At 46.6% G+C, this 25040-nt stretch overlaps 1 protein-coding gene across 1 annotated transcript in view; it reads left to right on the forward strand.

The window, feature by feature from the left end:
- Positions 1-25040, forward strand: part of Pde8b (phosphodiesterase 8B) — a 98491-nt gene that overhangs the window by 55566 nt on the left and 17885 nt on the right. Inside the window, 7 exon segments of the mRNA XM_059276300.1 lie at positions 10794-10836; positions 13583-13660; positions 16315-16391; positions 17688-17852; positions 21560-21605; positions 22014-22149; positions 23020-23218. Of these exon segments, the coding sequence (XP_059132283.1) occupies positions 10794-10836; positions 13583-13660; positions 16315-16391; positions 17688-17852; positions 21560-21605; positions 22014-22149; positions 23020-23218 (744 nt within the window).

Consider the following 25040-nt stretch of genomic DNA (forward strand, 5'->3'; position numbering starts at 1 on the left):
GACTAAATGCTGGTTCCGTTTTCTTGTCAAGGTTGGGGGTTCACTTTTGGTTCCTCACCCTTTGGGGGCCCCCTCTTCTCTCCTACACCCCCGGTGCCTGGAACATGGTCTAGCACTTTCTAGATGAATGAATTCATAGGGGTGACACACCTGATTTTGTCTCCTAGTAGACAGTAAACAGGACCTAACCATCTTCACCAGCCCAGTAAGTCTTTCCAAGTTAAATTAGAAGATGGGAATAATTAAGCACGCCTTTTGACTCTGGGGGTGATTATTTACAAGATGTAAGCAGAAAATCTGATGAAAGATGTTTCCAGAACCTCAGGTCACAGAATCACAGAACTGACTTTTGCTGTTGGCTTCTCATTACTCACTTGGGTGCACTGGCCCTGCCCGTTCGCTGGCTCTCCAGAGAGCTGATTTATTAAGCACTGGTCTGGAGGCTCACTGCTAGCTTGTGTTCATCAGAGTGAAATGAAGCCCTGGTGTCATTCCGTAGTTCGGTGACGCTCCTGTTGAAAGTCCTACAACGGGACCAGGAAAACACTGGATCTTTGCGATTCCCTCATCCTCTTGACAAAATCTAGCAGGCACGTAGGCTTATGCTTTGTTTGGTAAAAGTTTCATTTGACATTGACAATTCTTTAAGAACGAAGCATTAGGCAAAAAGAAATCTCTTAGTAAGTCTGTTGTCCATAATGTCTTCCTGTCACTGGGCAGTGACAGGACCTAGCTGGGGGAATGACAGCATGAAAGGGAAGGCCCCAAGTGTGCTGCTGTGTGTGCACCCCCCCCCCCCAGGAAACCATCCCACCTGAGCTCAGCTCTGAGCTTCACAGGAAGTGAGGTCACAGTACCAAGTCACCAAACCCAGATTCCTGAGACACAGAATCCAGCCGTGATGAAAGAGAAAGCCAGTGAGGATGGCATCATCCCTGTGGTCACAGGTCATCCCACAGCGTTCCAAGGTCACGGGTTCTTTAGCACAGCCCCTGGGTCTGCGCTCTCAGCCTCATCTTGGGACTTGTCAGAAATGAAGTTTCAGCTCCACGACTGGGTCAGAAACTGTAGGGTAGGACCTGACAGTCTTGGTAACCCTTCCAGGCACCTCACACATCCCGTCTTATTCCGCCCTCAAAAGAAGGTGATTGCTTTTAGATGTCAGCTTGTCTAAGTGAAAGAACACCTGAATAGCTCTCTCTTGGTATGCCTGCCTGGGAGGGTAGTTCCCAGAGAGATGGGATCTGAGTCAATAAACTGAGAAAGAAGGGCCAACCTACAACTGATGTGGGTGAATACCACCCGAGGGACATTAGAAAATTGAAAGGCAGAGCAGGTGTTCTCCTAGGCTGGAGGTCCATCATCACCTCCTGCACGATGCTGCTGCAGGTTCTTAGTGACTCAGACCCCAGCACCGATACATCGGACCCCCTTGCCCTCTTGCTCACGGACAGCATCTTGTGGGACTGCCACCCCCAGCATTTCATCCAACAATTTGCATCACAAATCCCTGTGTCTTTCAATGTCCCCTGAATAACTGCCTGATGGAGTGGGTGCTGTTGCTTACACCGTGAGGAAGAAGCAGAGGCGTAGTGAAGCTCCTAAGCACTCAGATTTATAGCTACAAAGGGAAGGATCAATAACACCTGTCGGCAAAAGGTAGGGCTCTGGCTGAGGGGACAGTTCAGTGGGAGAGCTCTTGCCTAGTATATTTAAGACCCTGGGCTCTGTCCCCCATACTGCAAAATAAAAACACCCAACACCTATTCTTTTTCTGCTTGAACAGTGTGGCCTCAACTTCTACTGTGGAACGGAGCCCCTGGAGATGGTTATTAACATGCAGGTTCTGATTCTGTAAGTCGGAAAAGAGGCCGTTGGTACTTCGCTATAATGAGCTCCCATGTGTTAGCAATGCTGCTGATGCGCTGACCACACCCTGGGCATGACTGTGTCCCGAGTTACCTCATGGTCCCCAGACCTATAGACCAGCCTCAAATGAGGCTCAGAGAGCCCTGAATACTTTGGGTCCACTAAACCAGTGGGCCTGACTCCTGGGTGAGGGTGGCGCATTACACATTTTGAGTGAGCGAAGTCTACAAAAATGGTTATTGGGACTAGAGAAATGGCTCAGTGGTTAAGACTGCTTACTGCCCTTCCAGAAGACTAAGCTCAGTTCCTAGCACCCATGCCAGGTGACTGACTCCTGTAACTCCAGCACTGAAAGACTCTACGCCCTTCTTTGGATGCCAAGTGCACCTGCATTCATATATGCAAGCCATTCCTATACATAATTATAAACTAAAATATATTTTAAAAAATTATTTTACTGAGAAAAGCCATGAAAGCTTAGCTCTGTAAAGGCTCTTCCAAATGAGTGCAGAATGTGGAGCCAGCGGCCACCAGCCCGGCAGGTCAGGGACACTTGACTGAGGGACACCTATAGTATCTGAACATGTCACTGTGGCATTGCAAAGGACAGTGATGCTTCAGCTTTCCCAAGAAAATATTGGACAGCAGAGGAGAGTGAGCCTTCAATCAACTGGCATTCACTAATTCTCTGGGGAAGACAGCTTGGGATTTGTCTTTTGAATCGTGTGTCACCCTAAACATTCATATGCCCTTTCATCCATGTCCGACCGTTGCCTGCTGCTTGGACATGAGTAACGTTTTGAATGTTGTTCAGATAAAAAGGAAGAGACGCTGTCACACTGCCTATTAGGTTCACAGTTGTAACTGTGGGGAGGAAGCCTGCCCCCCACCCTGCCCCTGCCCGCCAACACACACACACACACACACACACACACACACACACACACACACACACACCAGGATCAGCATCAGTGCACCCAAGCCACTGTCTGTCCTGGTGGTGTAGGTTGCTGAGAACCAGCTCAGAATACATAAAAGGAAATCAGCTGTGGCTGCAGGAACGAGGCTCCTGGATGCTGACGAGGTGTCTTGTTCCGTGGCGGGAGGCTGCTCTGGCAGGGCTTTTGAGGTGTGTGAATCTGCAAGTGGGTTTGGAAACGACAGCAGACTGAGAAAAGATCTTTGATCTGTGCATCAGAGCCTTTTGTTTCTTGAGAAAATGCTCATCGTGGTGTCTTCACTGAGGAGAGATGATCAAAGATGTCTGCATGACGCCGTGATGCCACTTACGGTCATTTCACTCCGGGCACGTGAAGGAGGGTCTCCAGGGACTCGGTTCCTGTTGTCAGAGCTCTGCACCCAGTACTTGAGCTTAGTTAAGCACCAAGTACTTAACCAGGGTTCTGTCACATCCAAGAAAGCCTTCGTGTTGTAGTAAATGAAGAATATTGAGTATTTTTTAAATTGTTTAGCAAGTCAACTCTGTGAGCTACCCTGGTTATTTAAGAAAATGATATCTTTGTTCATCCCAACCATCTATTTACTGATTTCTGTAATATTTGTGGGGCAGAAGAAACACATAAAAATTTGATAGTACAGATAAATCTGAGTTTGAAAATAGTGATCAAGACTGGAGAGATGGCTCGGTGGTTAAGAGCACTGACTGCTTCTCCAGAGGACTCGGGTTCGATTCCCAGCACCCACATGGCAGCTCACAACTGTCTCTAACTCCAGTATCTGACACCCTCACACAGACATACATTCAGGCAAAATACAAATGCAAAAGAAATAAAAGTAAATACATTTAAGAAAGAAAAGAAAAATAGTGATCAAAACTTCCCTTCAATATAGCCAGCATTATTTTTAAATGACTGTACTGGTTATTTTTCGTCAATGTGACCGAAGCTGGAGTCACTTGGGAAGAGGGAACCTTGAGTGAAAATTTGCCTCCGTCAGATTGTCCTGAGGGCATGTGGGGGGGGGGGCATTTCCTTGATTAACAACCAATGTGGGAGGGCCCACATCTCTGGGCTGTGGTCCTGGGTTGTATAATGAAGTAGGCTTAGCGAGCCACGGGGAATAAGCCCATTAGCAGCGTCCCTCTGTGGTCGCCACTTCAGTTCCTGCCTCCAGGTTCCTGCTTGAGTTCCTACCCTGACTTCCCGTAACCTGAGAGTTAAATAAACCCTTTCCTCCCCAGGCTGGTTTCGATCAGGGTTTTTATCACAGCCACAGAGAAGCAAACGGGGACAGTGACCGAGGAGAATTGTCCCCACTTCCCATTTTATTACAGATATGTGGATGGATATAGCACTCTTTGTTTATTAAAACATGCCGTCCATTTTATGATGAGAACTACAGTACGATGTGCCCTAGAGACGCTCTCAGAGGCTCAGAGAGCCAAGGCAGGGCTAATGGTGTGCTCCGGTATTTGATGGTCTTGATTTCTCACCTTTATCAGACTTGGCATTATCAGAGAATAAGGGTGCTTTTTTTTCCTGTACTTGCTTTTCACTTTTTAGAAATATGACACTTTACAGAAATTGCTTTATCTGTTTTTTCCTGTGGAACTTTTTATGAATTAGTGTTTTTAGTGAGAGAAGTATTAAGTATAATTAACAAAGACCAATGTGATGGCCAAAACATTAATAACAATGTCTTCGCCACAGGTGTAAGGTAAGGACCCCAGTTAACTCCAGTCTCTTATGGATTCATCTTAGACCTAACAGCCACTACACCCTAGTGTTAGCACTGGATACACAATAGTAATCAAGTTAGACATAACCTCCATCCCCGCTGCAGGGGACAGATTAGTCAGAGAGACAAGGTTACAGACTGTGTTAAATCACTAAGAAGAGTCCACTGAGATCAAGTCACTGAAGGGCTTGACCTCATGAGGGACTGAAGTGGGAGGCAAGTGTGTGAAAACCTTCCTGGTGGGAGCCCCGTGAGAACAAGACCCGCTGAACAGGGCGAGAGAAGAGAGCAGGCTGAGAAACTTCCCCACAGAGACTGGGCCCATATGAACTGGAGACAACAAAAGCGTCAGAGAATCAGACTATAGAAAGGTGGCCAGGAGAACCTTGCCGGTGAGAACCCGGGGGAGCGTGGCTGTGCTCAGCAGTGCAGCTGGGGAGCCAGCCGGAGCCAGGCCCCTGGCAGTTTCACTGCCTGCTTATATATGCATTGCTGAGGCCAATGAGAAGTGGAAGTTTTTATTTTATTTTGTTGTTGTTTTGAGACAGGGTCTCTCTACCTAGCCCTGGCTGTCCTGGAATTCACTATGGAGACCAGGCTGGCCTCAAACTCACAGAGATCTATCTACCTGCCTCTATCTCCTGAGTGCTGGGATTAAAGACATGCACCAGGCAACACTTTCTTAGGAAAAGTTTGTATATAAAATATTTGTGATAAGTTTAAATTTTTTTAAAGTATTTTTTAAATAAAAAATTGGAAGACTTATAAGTGACTACCCATTCACTCGCACACTACCTCAGTACAACGTGAGCATGTGACTCCATCATGATCCCATCTGTGGTCCTGAGACTGTCCTTGACTGCCTCCCATTGTTTTATGGCTTACCGACTACTAAGTGATGGGCACACATCAGTGTAGCTCACTGCTTGTCCTGTCAGCATGCATAGTAACTGGAGTTTAGTAATGGTTTTTGTTTTTAAGATAGAAAATGTACAGATCTTATAGTTTCTCCTGAGTTTGACGAAGAACATATCTCTCCCATATCATCAGAAAACAACCGAATTTTAGCCTCTCAAAAGTTCCCCTGAGACCCTTCATAGCCTGTCCCTACCTACACCCCTTCCCTTGCCGCTCCAACAAGGCCAACAAGGCCTATTCTACAACAACAGACTTTCTAGAGCTTCCCGCAGTGTGTTCTCTGCGGTCTGCCTTCTTCCCATCACCAGCTTTCTGAGATTCACCTGGGTTGTGTGCATCAGCAACGTCTTCCTGTTCATTTTGTTATTTGTTTGTTTGTTTTTGTTTTTTTCAGTATATTATCCTGTTAATGGAGCCCTGGGCTGTTTCCAGCCTTGGGCTTCTTCGAGCATCCTTGAATGAGCTACTTCTGTGATAAAACACTTTTGTATCCCTGGGGTAATATTTTGTCATGGAGATGTACTTTTAAATTGGTACAAAAAAGCCAGACTGGGTATTTATTCAAAGGGATTTCGTGATTCTATCCTCCCCCTCAACATGTGAGTACTCCAAGTGTTTATCCTTGAGGGCTGCTTCTCAGCTATTCTGTTGGGTAAGGAGGGGATATGATCTTCCTTTAAACGTAGAAAATCATTTATTCAAAGACTTGATGGAGATTCATGAAGCCAATGGGAATCCCTGAAAATGTGGAAAAAATATTAAACTCAGTGTCACTGAAACTTACCCAGCTTCATGACATCTGGGATTTTTGTCCCTTGTAGGATAATCTAAGAATATTATAAACCCTTTCCACTTAACAATTTCTTTTTATCCAAGATAGGTACAGAAAATAGGTAAATAAGTCAAACATTTACTGATAATAAATCATACAGAGAATTTAAAACAATTCTTTACTATATGCATACTTTTAACATGTGTTAAAGACAACAGCAAATTTGCATACTAATTAGATTTACTTTTACACAAAGGACTAAATGTTAGCTGAGCATTCAATATTGCAGAACTCAGATCACTTTCCGGGTTTTTGAGGGTCGGTCAATATTTTAATTTTATAACCATCAGTGTTGAGAATACCAATTCACAAAAATACATAGTACAAAATGATAGAAGCATGCTTGGGGCCATTTCAGAAGTTTTCAGATATCCTGTCCTAACCCAAGTCAGAATTCATAAAGATTTGCTGAGACTTGAGTGGGGTACGCTGGTCTCAGGGAGACTTTGCCTGCTAATAGTTGAGAGCATCTTGGACTGCGAAGGATAAGGAGAGAAAGGCCCGTGCCACCCTGATCTAAGCTGACTTTGTTACTAAGACAATAAAATCATGATGTTTTACTCACTTTGAAAATCAAACATCCTGACACAATACAGGCCAAGGAAATACTGACTGATACTTACATGCTGAGGAACAATGGTAGGGTCATAGTAAATCATCTTTTCTATAATTAATGTTTCCATCAGAGCAGAAAAAAATAGCAATTCATAACATAACACCAGTCTGGAGTCTGAGCTGAGGTGCGGCACGCAGCGTTGTTAGCACCACGTGGATGGTGGTGTGTGTGGTGCAAACTGCCCAAGTTGGTGTTCTGGACCAAGGCTTTGGTGAAGTCATGTGATTCAGTACAAGAGCGTACTGATGGAACACCTGGATTGATTATGTGCTGTTTTTGAATTAATTTTGGTCCCTGTGCATTCAGAAAGCTTTTATTATTGCCCAATATTTCATGCTTCCCACATTCCCATGACACCATATACCCATATACAATTGTGACCCACAGTTTGAGACGTGTGGGTCTGAGTCAACCTGAGAGGCTTTCACACCACAGTAAACTGAGAGTATCGATTGTAAAGGAATATTCTTTAAGAAACAAATAACCCTGAAATTGTACACATATACAGAGAGAGAGAGAGACAGAGAGAGAGAGAGAGAGAGAGAGAGAGAGAGAGACAGAGAGAGAGAGAGAGAGAGATTGTAGTGCTTTTTAGAGTTGAGCATAATTACAGGCTGAAGGTATAGCTCCATGATAGGGAACTTGCCCTTCATGTCCAAGGACCAGAAACTATCTCTAGGACTATGAAAAAGGAAGAAACAGCCAGAAAGGGAGGGTGGATTGTGTGAAGGTGAGCATAATCAGGCATTAGTAAATAAAGCATTTAAGCACAGGGCAGCAAATTTTGTGGAAACCTATGATATTTTAATTAAGTGTTTAAAATTATAATTACACACACACACACACAAGCTGCAAGCTTCAAAGACTTGCTGGAAAATCACAGCTCTGAGCTCTGACTGTTTCACGGACCGAGGACAGTAGAATTCACTGCAGAAACCATCTCTTTCAAAGCCCGTGGCTCCAGCAGCAGCGCGTGTGGTCGCCATGCCCAGGCATTCCTGCACAGGAACACACTACATTTTAACCTTGACAAGAAGGAAAACGTGTGTGCGCTAGAGAAAGTGACAGCCCGGAGGATGGGGAATCCTGAGCTTGCTAAAGCACGTGACAAAGCTCATACCTTCCCAGAATTCTGGGGAAAGGCTGTTTGTGCTGATCTGTGAGGTAGTTCCAGGCTGTAAGATGCTAAGACAGGCCTGGGACAACGCGTTGGAGCCCTTTGGAGCTATATAACAGGCAATGGGCTATCAAACTAGAGAAACCATGGTTAACAGTTCTGTGCACTACCTGTGTGGTAACACAGGCAGGGTACCAAACTTTAAACCTCAGTTTCCCGGCCATGCATGTCCAAGGGAATGGTTTGTAATGATGCAGTTGTGAGCAGAAAGTTGCCAGCACTTGGCTAACACAAGAAACGGCTGTGGTCGTGGGACGAAGTTCATCCCTCTCCCTGCCCCTCAAGTCCCTGAGCCTCTCCTGGATCCATCAAAGATTATGGCGCTACCCATTCCTTGCTTGATTTCTCCATGAAATCCACTAAGGGTTAAGAGGGAAGTCATTTTGGAATAGTTCCTACTGAATTATAAACTTAGATCTCTGGGGGAGATTCTTGTTCTGATTGGGGATTTTTTCGTCCATGTGAATCCTGTAAAATGAGGGTACTCAGATGAGGCATGTAGATCATCAGTCAGAGAACTTAATCTGAAAAGCCCAAGCTTGATGGGATGTGATAGGAGGGGAGCTCCCCATTGTCCTCTGTACAGAGGATTGTAAAGTAGGTCCCCAACATAGCATCCCTGTGCGGAGGCTGATACAGCCTGGAAGACTCTTGTTGTGAAGCATGGAGGGTCCCTAGCCCCTGCTGCTGGCAGTGGGTACAGAGCCCACCAGAGGCCAGTGTGCTCATGTGGAGGCAGAAAGTTCAGCTCAAAGCACCAAGCGCTAAACATTGTATGTTGAAAAAGATGGGCCAGAGCCATGCCAGCCAACGGAATTGTACCTGTGCTCTACCTCTCTGGGCCACCCCACCCCACCCCTCAGTGGCTGGGACACATTTTTAATCCCCAATTAGAACTGTGCTAGCTCCAATCTAGAGAGAACACACAACCCACAGTAGAGGCCATGGGAGCCATTTTGATGAGCTGTGAGCCTATGAGAAATGAGAGAAGGGAGTTTGGGGGCGTTTATTACTGTTTTTGTTTTTCATAATATGGGAAGCCATGGGCTTTGCTCCTAGAGGCATATGTATGTTGGTTAAAGGCAGAAAGCTTTTAAGTGAGAACTGACTGAGGAGAAAGAATGAGGCAAGGGTTTTATTCATATTGAACACATAAAAATGTGCATTGAGCTTGGTGGCTTTGTAGAACATGGTCTTTATTCCTGAAGGAAACATGAAATGATGTTCATGGAAGAAATAATTAAAGGTGTCATAATTATGGGGTGAGAGTCAACAGCCATGACTAACATGACCGAGATATCACAGATGGGCCATGGATTCTGTATGGACATTTTGTGAAGATGTGAAATGGACCAAATAGAAGGGTTTTGTAGGAAGCCTCATTTTAACACCTCAGTTGGCCTGGCTGTTTTTGTGTGTTTGTGTGCATGCTTATGTGGGTGTGTGCATACAGGTTCACACATAGATGCCTGTGGAGGCCATAAGTTGAAATGAGTTTCTTCCTAGTCACCCTCTACCTTATTTTTTTGTGAGAGGGTATCTCACTGAATCTGGAGCTTATGGATTCAGTTTGACTGGCTGGCCAATGGGCTGCAGGCCTCTTTCTACCCCATAGCACTGGGATAACAGACGCACATCACCACATCTAGATGTTTACACGGATCCTAGATATCTGAACTCGGAGCTTATGTGGCAGGCACTTTACCAACCAAACCATCTCCCCAGCCCTACCCGGTTATTCTTCAATGGTTCAATGAAGCCTGGGACATTTTGCCTATGCCTGACATAAGGAAGCTTCCTGGCCATCACAGATGATGCAAAGTCACGCTAGTCTTCCTTCACTATCAGTGTCGCCCCCCCACCCCACCCGCAGTCTCCTGTCTTGTTAAAACTTAACCTTGCCTCTGCACTGAGTGCTGCACAGGTTGGCTGGCCCGAGCCCTGGATGGAAGCAGATGGATTTAGCAGAGAAGCAGTGGGATTCTAAGTGTGAATGGCAATGTGCCCACCAGCAGGGTCTTAGTCAATTGTAAATGCAAGAGATGCAGAATCCATGAAAAGCATGTGTGTTCTTCCTAGTGTTGATGACTTCGTTGGGTCTTTTGGCTGATGTCTATTGAACATTTGCACCAAATCATTAGCATGAAGCAAACCTGATAATGAGAAAAAGAACTAGGTGCAAAATGGCAGCTAAAGTTCAGGCCTCGTGAGGAAATGGTTCATCAATTGACTCTGCCAGCAATTGAGGAACATTTCAGGAACAGTTCTAAAAAACAGAAATTTTAGATTTAAGCCGGACTTTGTATTTCAGAAAACAAACGTGACCTGCCTGAAACAAGCAGGTTGCATATTGGGTTATTAAAATCTGACTTGAGTCCTGGCCTTTGTCCTTCAGCATTTCTACAGACTGTCAAGATGAGCTAGCTAGCGGGAGATTTAGGTCTACCTGGAGAGTTCCTCCCTTGGGCCCTTTCCTGCTCTTAGGCTCCTGACTGAGTGTCTGAAAGCAATCGAGCATTTGTGGTCTTACACTTGGTGTGTGTCTCTCATCCTGTCATGCAATGCGTGCAACATCTTGCTTTCTGGAAGTCTTCAGAGCCTTTTAACTAAGTTATGGAATTCGACAAATGACATACAATCTCTCTCTCTCTCTCTCTTTTACCCAAATTTCGGACTGACTCTAGATTCACAGGATCCATCGTGATTCCGGGGATAACTCCCAAACAGGTGAGAGCATTGAATGTTTACTCTCTGCTGAGGGGTGCTTGGTCGACCCAGTTTATCTTTGCTCAGAAGGGGTTCGAGATGACATTTGTCCTCCTAGAATGGGGACTGCTGGAAATCTAACTGGGGTTAGAGAGCCAGAGGGGCAGCAGGAATCCTTTACAGATCTCGTCTCTTGGTTTGTGGTAGCCTTCCCTCCTAAGCCCCTCCGCTTCTGGGTTTTCTTTTATTGGCTAGAGACCATGTAGAGCAGATGAAGCCAGCATAGAGTGGTCTAGGGGAAAGGCAGACCATCAAGGACAGGTGAGAGCACAGTAAGGGATTACCCATGTTCGCTTCCCTTTCTCAGTAGTAGTTGGTGACTGCTTTCCCAAATGGAAATGTGGCTGGACACTGATCCAGGAGGCTAAGCACTAGGTTTCCATTTCAGCTCCCTACTCATAGCTTAGACCATGAACAACAGTCAGATCTCTGGTTTCTTTATCTACAAAGTGAAAGGGTGACTTGGTGGACATCTGCTTGGTGGAAGGCCTAGAATTATCTGACCACTAGATAATTACAAAATTATTTACAAAAGCTTTGCAATTCTTCTTTCTCCTGTAACGATGGCCATCAACCATTCTCTTCTGTCTGGGCACCTGATTAGACCCTGGATTAGTTGTACAGTTCTCCTTGATTCCAGAATAATTACAGTTATCCTACACTGAATGAATTCATTTGCACTTTCTGGCCTTCAGAATTTCATTTGCAAAGTGAATTAACAGCACCTGCCTCGTTGCTGTGATGACCAAAGAAGATGCACTTAGCTGTAGACCATCTTTCTTCTCCTTTTGAATGTTTCCTAGGCCAGAACAACCTTGAATGGTACAATGACGATTCATGTACGGGCACCCTCTCTCAAATATTTCTGTTAATTTATATCACATTTAGAAGGTACTACCCAAAAAGCTGCAATAAGTATCCCCCTGTCCCTTACAGTGCCCAGCATGACCTTGCACATCATAGACACTCAGCCAATGCTCAGAGGTCCTTCATCAGTTAAAGGCCTCCTTCCTGGGAAGCATACAGTCCACTGCTTATCAGCTCTTTGACATTGGTCTACCTTTCTAGTCTTTCCAGCCTCAATTCCTTGTGGGTATCCTGGGACTAGGACTATGTAGCCTTCAGAAAGGATGTAATTGTTAAATGAGATCATTGTTATATTTAAAGTACACAGCACAATGTCTGACGCACAGTAAGTTCTCAGTAAGTAACTGTTTTTTAATGGGAGGCAGAGTCCCTTTGCCACTGAGTTCTTTTCTATGATTAAAAATTTTACTTTATTCTATGGGCATCTGTTAAGAATGAATAATGACCCAGGCGGTGGTGGTGCACGCCTTTAATCCCAGCACTCAGGAGGTAGAGGCAGGCAGATCTCTGTGAGTTCAAGGCCAGCCTGGTCTATTGAGCGAGTACTAGGACAGCCAGAACTATATAGAGAAAAAAAGAATGAACAATGAATTCTCGAATTTAAATGCACCTCACTGAAGAAAAACTTCTTCAGACATAACCAGTTCTGTTGCTATCAAGTCTTAGAATCTAAGAGACGAAATCAGGAGGAATAATAGCATCTAGCTTTGAATCATTTTTGTGTGTTGTGCAAACGAACCAATGTAATTGATAGCAGGTACACTCTGTAGGCTTACTGTGTGGCAGGCACTATTCTAAGGGCTTCTCGGGGATTAACTCAGGTACTGCCCACAACAGCCTCTGAATGAGAAACTCTAATTATCCCCTTTGCAGATGCTGAAACACAAAAAAGTTAAGTAACGTCTCCAAGGCTGTACAGCTACTCTTTGGCAAACTAAGCCAGAACCTGGACAGTTTGCCTCTAGAGTTGGTTTCTTCAGTATTAGGCTGCCTCAACCTTTTTGGTGCCACAGGCAACTCTTATGGAAGTGAGCATTGTGGCACCGTGGTGGTTTTCCTGCTTAAATCTCCTTATTTAATGGCCCCTGAGGACTACACTCATCCTGCTGGCTCTTGAGTTGCCTTCTCTTCAGAGTGGTTCTGTCTTATGGCTACACTTCTCTTCTCATTCAGGAGTTACTCTCAGGAAGCAAATGTGCCCGCAGTGCACATTTCTGAGGCCAACACTGTCACCTTGGCGTCTTTTAACAACCTGGTGTTCGTTGGTGACGTGTGATTCTGGCATCAGCACCACAGAACATTTCAGTGTTGAATCCCCCTTCCCAAGGTCAGCAGGACACAGTCACTTGATGAAATCCATTCCCCGAGAAGGTAGATGGATGCCTAGACGACTGACTTTCAGAAGTGTCCCAGACTTGTCCCAACTAGCTTCTCAATGCAAATATCTATGGATTTCATTAGGATTTTATTTCTCCCTGGCTATTCTCCTAAGAGCTTCCCTACCCAGGCGAGTGGAGCCCTTTAGTCAAGATGAACCCCTCAAACACTTCCTTTAAGTTTTATTTTCAGGACGACATTTTAGTTATGGAACTAAATAGCCCCATAATAAGCACTGCTTCCACAATGTAACGTAGTCCCAGAAGAAAAAGACATTGTTTTCGTACTAGGTCATGTTGTGTGTGACTGATCATTTTGGGTTGATTTGAAGAAAAAGTAGTTTCTCAATTCTTGAATTTACTTTCTAGAGCTTCAGACCTTCTTTAGAGCATAAGGGGAAAGGTGTAAGTTCGCACTCTAATACGCTGACAGCTGACCTCTGTCTCTCCTCTGAACTCCCCAGAGCCTCATTCATTCAGACACAAGAGCCGAAGGAAAGAGTCCATTGATGTGAAATCAATATCTTCTCGAGGCAGCGATGGTAAGAAGTTCCTCTGATTTCCTTGACCTTTTGAAAGTGTAGAAAATGACAGCGGGCACATGCAAACATTCAATCCGCATAGAAACCCCAAGGAGAAAAGATTACAACTGGAGTAGACTTTTCTTCCGATAAACGGAGAACATTTTAGGATTTAAGTAAATAAATTCCCTTGTGTAGCGAGCACATACCCCGGTTACGGGGGAGGAATAATCACTCTTGATTCAGACTTGGTATAACACTCATTTATTCACACAGTAAGATTACAAGCAATATTCATCCTGTCTTCCAAATGGAAGCAGGAGTACCTCTCCGGGTATACAGGTCCGGACTCGCCACGTCTGTTCCTCTGGATCTTGGGTCAGCCTTCCTCAGGTCAGCCACGTCTGCACTGGGCACAGGATCTCACGTCTCTGGCAGAGGAGAGTCGTCTCGCACGAGGGCCTGACGAGCTCTGTTGGTCGGGTCTGGGGCTTCCTCTTTTATATTCTTTTCTGGCTTGGTTTCTAGTCTTATCCCTACTTCCACACATAGCTTATAGCTTATCACTCCTCCATTTGTGGTTTACTTACATCATTCTATTGCTTATCACCCCTGACCAGGGTTGTTCACCCTAGGCCTTACATGTGTTCCTTACACCTTGGCCTGCTAGAGTCGTTTTCTTCTCCCTGAGGGGACCATGGGTGGCCCAAAGTGTGTCAGACCACATGACTACACAAGCCAAGCAGTTTCGGCCTCTAGGCAAGGTCATCCTTGGGTGCTGGTGGCAGGGGCCAGGCAGGGTCCTGGCTTCCTAGACTTAACACATACCCATTGATGAAAGGCCGGAAAGTGAGTCAGGATCTCAGGAAACACTCTGTGAGTTTAATGAATCAAGCCCATGTAACCAGCTGGATTTGTGGGGGTGGAAAGGGCAGCATCAACCTGCAAAGTCATTCCTGGGCGTCGGGAGGATGGGAGACACAGAAGTGCCAGGGTTGGCAGGTGTATCTCATTTGGGCCTGAGGGGAAGAGGGTGCCTGGGAAGCTGCAGAGCAGGACAAGGCCAGGGCAGGGGCAGGGGCTGAGGCAGGGGCAGGGTCTGGGGCTAGGGTAGGAGCAGGGGCTAAGTTTGGGGCAGGGGCTGAGGCAGGGTCTGGGGCTAAGGTTGGGGAAGGGCTGAGGTTGGGGAAGGGCAAGGGCAGGGCTGGAGCTTCTGGGGCTGCAGAGAGGCATTGCCAAGGGCTGTGCACATGTGAGCGCTTGTGAGAGGGTAAAGAGCAGAGGGTCTGAGTCAAATCTGCAGGGGCACCCTTGTGAGAAACAGAGGAATGTACGAGGAGAGAGAAAATGTGGGAGTGGTGTTCCAGGAGCCCAGAAGAAAAGAGAATGGAGTAGAAGGGAGCTGCAGAATGTGAGCTGGAGAGTAGAGAGCAGGGTGTGTGTGTGTGTGTGTGTGTGTGTGTGTGTGTGTGTGTGTGTGTGTGTCTGTCTGTCTGTCTGTCTGTCTGTCTGGTTTTCCTGTGGTGCTGAGGATAGAACCCAGGATCTCACACACATTAGGCAAGCTCTGTACCACTGAACCACATTCCAGCCCACATTAGATTTGTTTTAATTTGGCAACTGGAAAAGCAGTTCCAAGGGCCTGAGAAGGAATCTTTAGTCCTGTGATGGAGGAGGGGGGGGGGTGTGATTTAAAAGAATAAATGGAAAGGTCAGGGGAAGGAAGTGACAGACTTCCCAGTCCTTTGGGTCGCAATGGAAGGACTGAAGACCCTAGAGACAAGCTAGAGAATCTGCAGAGCAGGACAGACTGGCAGGTGGCATGCAAGTCACAGAGAGCAGGATCATGAGACAGACAGAGCATATTAGAGAGGACAATGGCTGAGGGCGTCCGACCCAGGCTGGACCCTGGAGCAGCTCTGTGTTCCCACACAGGCAAGGTGGGAACTGGGAAGGACAACAGAGGCTGGCAATGGCTGAACCCCGGGTTCTAGAGCCCCTTTGAGGGTGACTTGATAAAGCTCCCCTCTTTGGAGCTGGTCTGACCTCTAGGGTGCCCCACAGGGAAGGTTAAAGAGTTGATGAAGACAGGCCTTTAAAGGAAGGCTTCTACTATTTGAATCTTAAACCACATCTAAGAGTCACCTACTCAAAAAACAAAGTCATTTTAAAATCAGTCTGTCCTGGTTAGAGTCAGAACCATTAGGTTCTGAGCGTCATGAACCTGATGGCTGAGGAAGGAGCATGGCTGGCCAGTTCATACGGAGACACTTATTCTCCAGTTCTGACATGGGGTAGGTGCACACTCACGTGTCCTGTGTCTTTGGAAGGTAAGGGCGGGACTATCTGAAAGGGTTTTAGTGACCATGGGAAAGGGAGTCGGTGACGTCTCTGGGCTATAGAGACAAGGCATCAGTGTCTATCAGCCTTCTCAGAATCCCCCTGGGGAGTGGGTCATGCCAAGCCCTCCATCATTAGACTTTCAGACAGCGCACCTTCCATGCTTGTGGGGCTGAGTGGTCAGCCCTGTAGGGACAAGGGACGGTCAAACGCACTGAATTGTGGGGAAGGAGGTCCTAGACGAACAAGGCCTCATCTATGAGGGGACTTCTCAGCTATATTTAACCTAAACCAAACCACTAGCTCCAGATAAAACTGCCCTGCCTTCTCTCCAGCTCCAAGCCTACAGAATCGACGCTACCCGTCCATGGCAAGGATCCACTCCATGACCATAGAGGCCCCCATCACAAAGGTAAGTGACAGCTGCTACCTCTACTGCACAGCAGGTGCTCAGGCCTGGGTTGTGCTCTAGATCAGAGTTAACAACCTCGTGGGAAAGACAGGTATTAAGCAAACACATAATAAACAAACGTGGTTACACAATCCAGTCAGTGCCGTGAAGGGCTCTGTGAGAGATGTCAGAGTAGGTCTAGAGGAAGGCTGGGGGAAGTCATGTTTGCAGCAAAACTAAAGCCTGAGAACCACATTGGTGAGAGGGAGACTTCTGGGGCAGGAGCAGCAAGGCCCAGCATGGAGAAGATCCATCACTGAAGTTGCACAGAGACATTCCACGGAACTGAGCAGAAGCCAGGGAGGCTGGGGTGTGGCCAGCAGAGGCGAGATGATTATGGCAGAGCTATGTCAGCTCTGTTCCTTCTGGTCACTTGGACCAAAAGTAGGTGGTTTGTATCTTATGTGTAGTAAAAGCCTTCGAAGGAGTTTAGATAGATACGACATGGTCAGGTCCACATGCCCCTGTAAAGAGTTCAGCCACCATGCTAAGGATGGGTAGGAAGTGGTCAGATCAAAACAAGCGAAAAGATCATGTGGGCCTTTTCTGGAATTGCAGGCAGGAAATGGTAGTGGTAGTTTGGCTAGCATTGAGGTGGCAGAGGTGGGGAGAAAGAAAGAGATCAGAAAATGTCTAGGGGGAGAATCACTTGGACTTGGGGAGTTGCAAGGATGGGTTGAGGAACGAGGAAAGATGTGTGAGGGACAGAGCAGGCCTTGGTTAGAAGAGTACTTGTCTTCAGCCCAGGAGAAGAGCTGGTCTCTCATGATATTACCATTTGCTTGATTTGTGAGAAGGGGGATAAGGCTGGGCTTTGATTTTAGGCACAGAAGATATCCTAGTAGGTGAGTTAGGAAGGCTTTTGAAACTCTCCAAGTCTGGGGTCTGGAACGTAAACTTGAAAATCTCATTATGGATCTCATTGTGGATTGTGTGTGTGCCCAGGGTCATGGAAATGAAAGGTCATTTCTGGAATGGCCATACCGTGAGAGACCCAAACTTATATCTAAGGAACTCCAACCTATGGAGGAGAGCTAGGGAAGGTCGTCAGCAAAGGATCCTGGGAAGCAGGGTCCTGAGGTGGGATACCATGGGGCGGTGTGGGCTGTAGAGCATGCTTCAGAAAGGGGGGTGGAGTGAGTCTGCCCTCTAAGCTAGGCGTGTGGTCACTGATTTCTTCTGAATATGTCTGACTTCTGAGAAGTAAGTAGTATCTCAGTGTCCTCAAGTTTATTCTTTCTCTTTTGGCTTTCTTAGGTTATAAATATAATCAACGCAGCTCAAGAAAACAGCCCAGTTACAGTAGCAGAAGCCTTGGACAGAGTTCTAGAAATTTTACGGACCACAGAACTATATTCCCCTCAGCTGGGAACCAAAGATGAAGACCCTCACACCAGTGATCTTGTTGGAGGTCTGATGACTGTAAGTGATGAGGAAAAACCAGAAATGCACAGTGCTGGCTAATACCCCCTAGAGTCTTCACAGTGCACTATGGCCTCAGGTAGCAGAAGCACCTGTGTATAGATGGGCATCAGCATAGAATGAGGCAGCTTGTTAATTTCTTTAGGTCACATCCAAGATGCTTATCTGTCCGCCAGCTGACTAACCACAGCCATGGAAAGAACCTTCAGAAGTCTTATTAGAGTGGGAAACAGGCAGCTGACTGAGAGCTAAATATACCAGAGAAACTCCTGTTTCTTGTTCTTCTCTGTCTGAATTAGAGGGCTGGGTTTGAAGGTTGTAGCTGCATTTCCTTGGGCATCAGACTGTGTCTATACAGTTAGTCCCTCCCTATCAATGGGCTCTGTATCTCGTGAATTCAACCAACCCAACTGGAGAGAGAGAGAGAAAGAGAGAAAGAGAGAGAGAGAGAGAGAGAGAGAGAGAGAGAGAGAGAGAGAGAGAGAGAGAACACAAATGTGAATGAGAGACTGAGAAGCGTACACTTGCACTAGGCATGACACACACACATACATACATACACACACACACACACACACACACACACACACACACACACACACCTGTTATCCCAGCACCCAAGGAAGCTGAGGCAGAAGGACCACCAGTTTGAAGCCAGCCTGAAATGCACTGTAGCTGAAGTTATCTCCAGTCCCGCTCAGGCCGGCAGCCACTCAGACTCAAACACTCAGACGCTTATATTACTTATAAGCTGTATGGCCATGGCAGGCTTCTTGCTATCTGTTCTTACATCTTAAATTAACCCATTTCTATTAATCTATAAGTTGCCACGTGGCTTGTGACTTACGGGTATCTTACATCATGCTTCTCCTCGTGATGGCTGCCAGCGTCTCTCTGCCTCAGCCTTCCACTTCCCAGAATTCTCCTCTCTCCTTATTCCACCTATACTATACTTCCTGCCTGGCTACTGGCCAATCAGCATTTTATTTATCAATCAATCATAGCAACATATATTCACAGCATACAGGACATCCCACAGCAATGCACAGTAAGACTCTGTGGAAGGGAGGACAGGATGGAGAGAGGCAAAGAAGGAGAAAGAAAGAGAGAAAGGGAGAAAGGCAGAGAGAGAGAGAGAGAGAGAGAGAGAGAGAGAGAGAGAGAGAGAGGAGGGAGATGGAAGGAGGAAGGGAGGGGTACATTTGTGTGGAACAAGTACATGCATTTGTACTGTTGGATGCAATAAACAATCCCAAGATTTTACACAGAAGGATGTACATTTATTATGTGTAGTTATGATTCTATCTTACAGAAGATGCTTATGGTCCCCAGGTTTACTAAGACAGGGATGGTTCTGTAGATAAACCCCTGTGAGGACTCCAAGGAATGACCGTTTAATGAAAGGATTTGTGTCTAGATGAGACCTGTTTCCAGTGACAGTTCTATATTTTGAGAAGTTCACAGCCAAGGTCCATTTTATTTTGTTTTGTTTTTTTTGAGACAGGGTTTTTCTGTATAGTTGTCCTGGCTGCCCTAGAACTCACTCTGTAGCCCAGGCTGGCCTCGAACTCACAGAGATCCGCCTGCCTCTGCCTCCCGAGTGCTGGGATTAAAGGCGTGCGCCACCACTGCATGGCTCAAGTTCCATTTCTAATCATACAGAAGCAGAATGGTACTTTTTGGGCTCAAAGCAGGGACATGGGAGGACCGTGCCTGCCAGTAATCTGAGACATAACTAGGCTATGGACCCAGAGGCCGATGGCTAAGGTCCACTTTACCCTATTGTTGTGTTCTTGGCTTTGAACTTCATCTCTGTCTGCAACTGAAGAAGGAAAGTCCAACTTTTCATCATGCTCCTTCCTCAGAAGCCAAGCTGGGAGGATTCTCTAGGGAAGAAATATGACCCTGAGTTATCCTGGTCTCTGCAGATTTCTTTTTCTAGCCAGCCTCCAAAACGCTGTGTTGACTGGCTGCCCAGCCCATTCTCACCTGTACTTGGCCTGGCCTTCTGTTGTTTCTGGTCCATAGGCTTGGCACTGGCTGGCCCGTTCCAGTGCAGCATTAGCTTCAGTTTCTAAAGAGTGATGATAAGGGGCAGTCCCTTCAGGGCTATAACCAAGGGACTCCGTGTCCGAGAGCAAGCTCTTCCCCCACCTCCACCCCGCCACTGCTGTTACCATCTTGTGCTTTCTGTCTGGATAATGCTGGGAGGAGCCAGTGCGGGACTCCACCTCATTTGGATGAGGCTTAGGGAAGTGGAGAAAAACAAGAAATGCACATTTGCTGCAGAGGTGGAACAGTTGTGGCTGAAGTTTTCTATCTGCTCTTCTGTTTTCTGAAGATTAAGATCTTTGCCACAAAGATCCAAAGTGTGGCTTCAAGGGAGTCCTGCATTAATTAATGCTACTTTAGACGTTAGCACTTATTTTCTAAGGATAACAAGCAATTCCAAGAAACTTTTATACAAGGATTTAAATAACGAGGGATTCAGGCACTGGAGCGGAGGCAAGTTCCAGAGCATCCAGGGACTGGTTCAAGCTCAGAGCATCCAGGGACTGGTTCAAGCTCAGAGCATCCAGGGACTGGTTCAAGCTCAGAGCATCCAGGGACTGGTTCAAGCTCAGAGCATCCAGGGACTGGTTCAAGCTCAGAGCATCCAGGGACTGGTTCAAGCTCAGAGCATCCAGGGACTGGTTCAAGCTCAGAGCATCCAGGGACTGGCTCAAGCTCAAGCGCCAGCAAACGGCGGGGCACTGAAATCCTGTCCGCTTTTACTCTCATGGCCATGTCGTGGTCATGGCCAGAACAAAAGCAGCTTAAACGGGAGTATTTCTGCCTAGAGTTTCACAAGGGTCAGTCCATCGTGGTGTGCAGGAAGCAGAGTGAACAGCGACAGGCAGAGACCAGGGCACGATAGACTCCCCGGGCACCCAGGGACCGACTTCCCCCTGCCTACGGCCAGCCCCGCTTTGCACAATTCTGCTACCTCACAACAGTTTCGATCGTTAACATTCAGATTTTGAATCTGTCAGTGGACTGAACCGGCTATCAGGTCAGAGCCTCCTGATCTCCTTAGCTCTAGGAAGTCTCAAACTTGCACAGCTGTGTTTTACTAATAGCTCACGCAGCTCTCGATCCACCCAAGTTGACGGTCAAGATCACCCATCACACTCTTCAAAATCTCAGCTCCAGAAGCACGTCTCTCAGAGCTCAGCAGCGATGCCTATGCTTTGCAGCAGAAAACCATAGTTAGAAAGAAAAGGCCCAGTGTTTAAAAAGACGTCACAAGGCTTCCCTTCAAATATGGCTCTTGGTCTTTTCACGATGTACACACGAGATCATAAAATGTCTCGGTACAGATAAGGGACTTTGGACAGGTCAAAATCACACATATCCAAAGTAAGATCACTTCTGTGACTCCATTTATGTGGCCTCACAATGCCAGGAGAGAAAGTGGCCGTGAAAACTGAGCTAGCTCACAGCTCAGATGTGAGTCCTGCGGGCACTCGTGACTGACTGCTTCTCCCCATCCCCTCACCCCTGGGACTAGAGCTATGGAAGACAGAGGAGCCCCTGTCTCTTCTGAACTCTGCCTTGACCTGGACTGCAGCTTGGGCCAGTCAGGGTTCAGCCTCTTGCTAAGGAACAAGCTTAAGAGCATGATGATGGGCACGAAGCATGCATCTAACTGCATCTCTTTCTTCCAGGACGGCTTGAGAAGACTGTCCGGGAATGAGTATGTGTTCACAAAGAGTAAGTGTTCATGTGTCGCTCGTTACTGATAACTGAGCTTCAGCCTATGCTACCCCCAGGGTTGTTCCTATTCCATGATGGTCTTGGTGTTGCTTCCAACAACCATAAAACATGAGTTTATTCCTCTCTGTGGTCTACATTTGAAGTGAGGCCTCCTGGTTAAAATGATTTCTCAGAGCCTTGCTAGATAAGGAGTGCCATTCTCCATACATTTAAATGGGCCTTAGAGTTATTTTTCTGTTTATGGCCTTGAGATTTCATAACACGAGAAGAGACCTGGTATTAAAATCTCCCTACCAGTGGAAGTTGAAGGTTTTGTTTCTAGTGGCCCCACTAAAGATAATGAAATGCTTAGGCCACTGGCGAATCCACACCTAACTTGCCTCCTCTACCCCTGTGTCTGCTCAGATGTGCACCAGAGTCACAGTCACCTTTCAATGCCTATAACCATCAATGATGTCCCCCCTAGTATCGCCCAGTTACTGGATAACGAGGAAAGTTGGGACTTCAATATCTTTGAACTGGAAGCAGTTACACATAAAAGGTACGCGACATCCCTGGTTGAAGGCTGGGAGCGGGTGACAGCCACACTCAAGCCTTCATATCTAGAAACTTTGATGGAATTATGTGTCCCGAATATGCTCTTGTATGGAGAGGAGGTATCTGTGGGTAAGGTACAGGACCGGCATGCACTTCCTCACTCTACTTCCTTTGTGCCCATGAGCTGGGAGTTTGAAGTTTTCTCATCCCTCTGCCCTATAAAAGTGGATTGGAAGTCAGGTTCAGTTGTACACATAAGCAATTTGGGAGACTGAGGCAAGAGGGTTATTTGAGCTCAGGGATTCAAGACTAGCCTGGGCAACAAAAATTTGTAGTTCATATTCTCTCTCTCCCTCTCTCCCTCCCTTCCTCCCACCCACCTACCCACCCACCCCACAAAGGGGATTTGATAGTAGCGTAGATTTTCTTTGAGCCCATCCTGTCAGTAGGGTGAGCAGCTTCTTTTGTCTTAGGAGAAGACATTTCTTCCTGGGATGTTGGTCTGTGGAATATTAACTACTCATCTATGCAGTAACATAATTCTAAGTGAAGTGATTCTTCTGGAACCATTCAAACCGTCCTTTTTGCCCTCAGGCTCTTCTTAAGGTATAAAGCATATGCAGGACTCTGTGGAAGTAGAGGTGGAAAGGGGCCAACAGAGGTTTTGTGACTTACAGATAACCTAAAAATAATCTGGATTGACTCCCAGGCGGCACCTGGTTGCAAAGAAGGAGCCGGAAACACTGCCAAGGTTTTTGTGCCCGGAGCACATTTGAGCGATCACACACAAATTCCTCCATTCTCTAATGCCGTTAGAGGAAGCACTTCCTGGACCCCTGAACTCAGTGAACCCGTGTTTGTTTCCTGTTTTCAGGCCACTGGTGTACCTGGGTTTAAAGGTCTTCTCCCGGTTTGGAGTATGCGAATTTTTAAACTGTAGTGAGACCACTCTCCGGGCCTGGCTGCAAGTGATCGAAGCCAATTACCACTCCTCCAATGCCTACCACAATTCCACCCACGCTGCCGACGTCCTCCACGCCACAGCTTTCTTCCTTGGAAAGGAAAGAGTGAAGGTAGACTCCAGATATCACTGTCTAGCTGTCTGCTAGGATGGAGAGCCAGGAACTCAATCTTAGCGAGCACATTAGATGAATAGCAATATTGTAACCAATTTGACAAGAGGGTTTGGTTTTTTTTTTTGGGGGGGTGCATTATAAAACTGTTTTAGACACAGAACTTTCTTCTAGCTCTCTACTCTAAAATGCTTAAAATATTAACTGTGCTGCTGCCTTTCTGTGGCTGATCCATGAACCCACACTTAACTATTTACCAGCCCTGGGAAATGGGGTTGTAGGACAGACTTAATTTAAAGCACTCTGTTGCTAGGACTTAGGGTTAAGTTCTAGTGTCAGAATTTGACCAATATGTTACATTCCTAATAGGAACCACACAGTTTTCCCCTGGCCGATGTGCATTCTGGGTAGGTGTGGGTGTGTGTATCTGTGACTTTTGCCTAATTGTGAGTCTCATATCACTTAGTCTTATTCAGGGTTCAGTGCTGTTGTGACAGGTACTGGTTTTAGGGTGGCCCTACACATGTCCACTGGCAAGCTGGGGGGTTCCATCACCCTCTCTTCTCAACTCTTCTCAGCTTGCACAGTGACACTCTGATTCCCTTGCTGTGGTTCAAACTAGAGCTTAAGATGTAGGGCTGGGAGTGTCGCTCAGAGATGCAGCCTGTGCCTAACATGCACACAGCCCTGGACCTGATGCCCAGCACTGCTGAGCCCCGCGAAGATGTTCTTAGAAGACATTCTGTTGATGTAATGCCGGAACATCAATCTGTGAAGAGGGCCACTGGATTATTCTCTGGGAACAGGGCTAGTAAGGGATTAAGACCCTGGTACTTAAGAGAGAGTGGGATGGGTAGAAGGAACAGAAATGGGTAGAGCGTCCCTCTCAGATTTGCCAAAAACTCATCCTGGCAGTTATACAATACATCAAAGAATGTATTCCAATAATAATGCATTTGAAGGTTGAAAAAAAAGGAAGGAAGGAAGGAAGGAAGGAAGGAAGGAAGGAAGGAAGGAAGGAAGGAAGATAGATAGATGATCATGGTATCCGCCTGTGTCTGTAATAAACACCTTAGAGCCACCCCCCTCTGAATCCCTGCTGTGGGTTCTAATACATGAGATGAGACGTGACACAGCCGAGGTCCCGCCACTAGCTGAGCAGAGACCCGGTCACTAGCACCAAGGCGGGACTGATCCTGCTGCCGCCCGCTGCAGTTTGGAGTTGAGGTGAAGCTGACACTCCCTTCACAGCCCTTCTGTAGGAAACCCGGAGGAGGTGCGCTGCAGATTAAAGGATGTGTCGCCATCATCCCCCTGCCTATTCTTCCTCAGAGTCCCAGAGTCTGAAATTCTCAAACAGCCCTAGAACCAAGATTCTGACTAATTGCAACCCACTTACAATTCAAAAGATGTCTTCTGGCTTCAGCAGCTCCTGCCAGCGATTCAGAAAGTGCAGCTCAGCAAGAAACCTGGGAGACTTGGGCAAGGAACCTGGGAGATTGAGCAAGGAACCTGGGAGATTGAGCAAGGAACCTGGGAGACTTGGGCAAGGAACCTGGGAGATTGAGCAAGGAACCTGAGAGATTGAGCAAGGAACCTGGGAGATTGAGCAAGGAACCTGGGAGACTTGGGCTGTCGGCAGCCAAGTTCAACCCAAGTTCAGCCAGTCCACCAAGATGCACTTGCAGTGGGAGTCCCTGCTGAGGGTTCTTCATTAGACCTCCCGCCCCATGACGTCAGCCAGGAAAACTGTATTTGTACCTGTTTTTTGTATCATCAGTCCCTATAATTTCTTAGGGGTGATAAAACTCAAATATAATCT

Source organism: Peromyscus eremicus, chromosome 11, assembly GCF_949786415.1.
Source record: "Peromyscus eremicus chromosome 11, PerEre_H2_v1, whole genome shotgun sequence".
Taxonomy (NCBI): Eukaryota; Metazoa; Chordata; class Mammalia; order Rodentia; family Cricetidae; genus Peromyscus; species Peromyscus eremicus.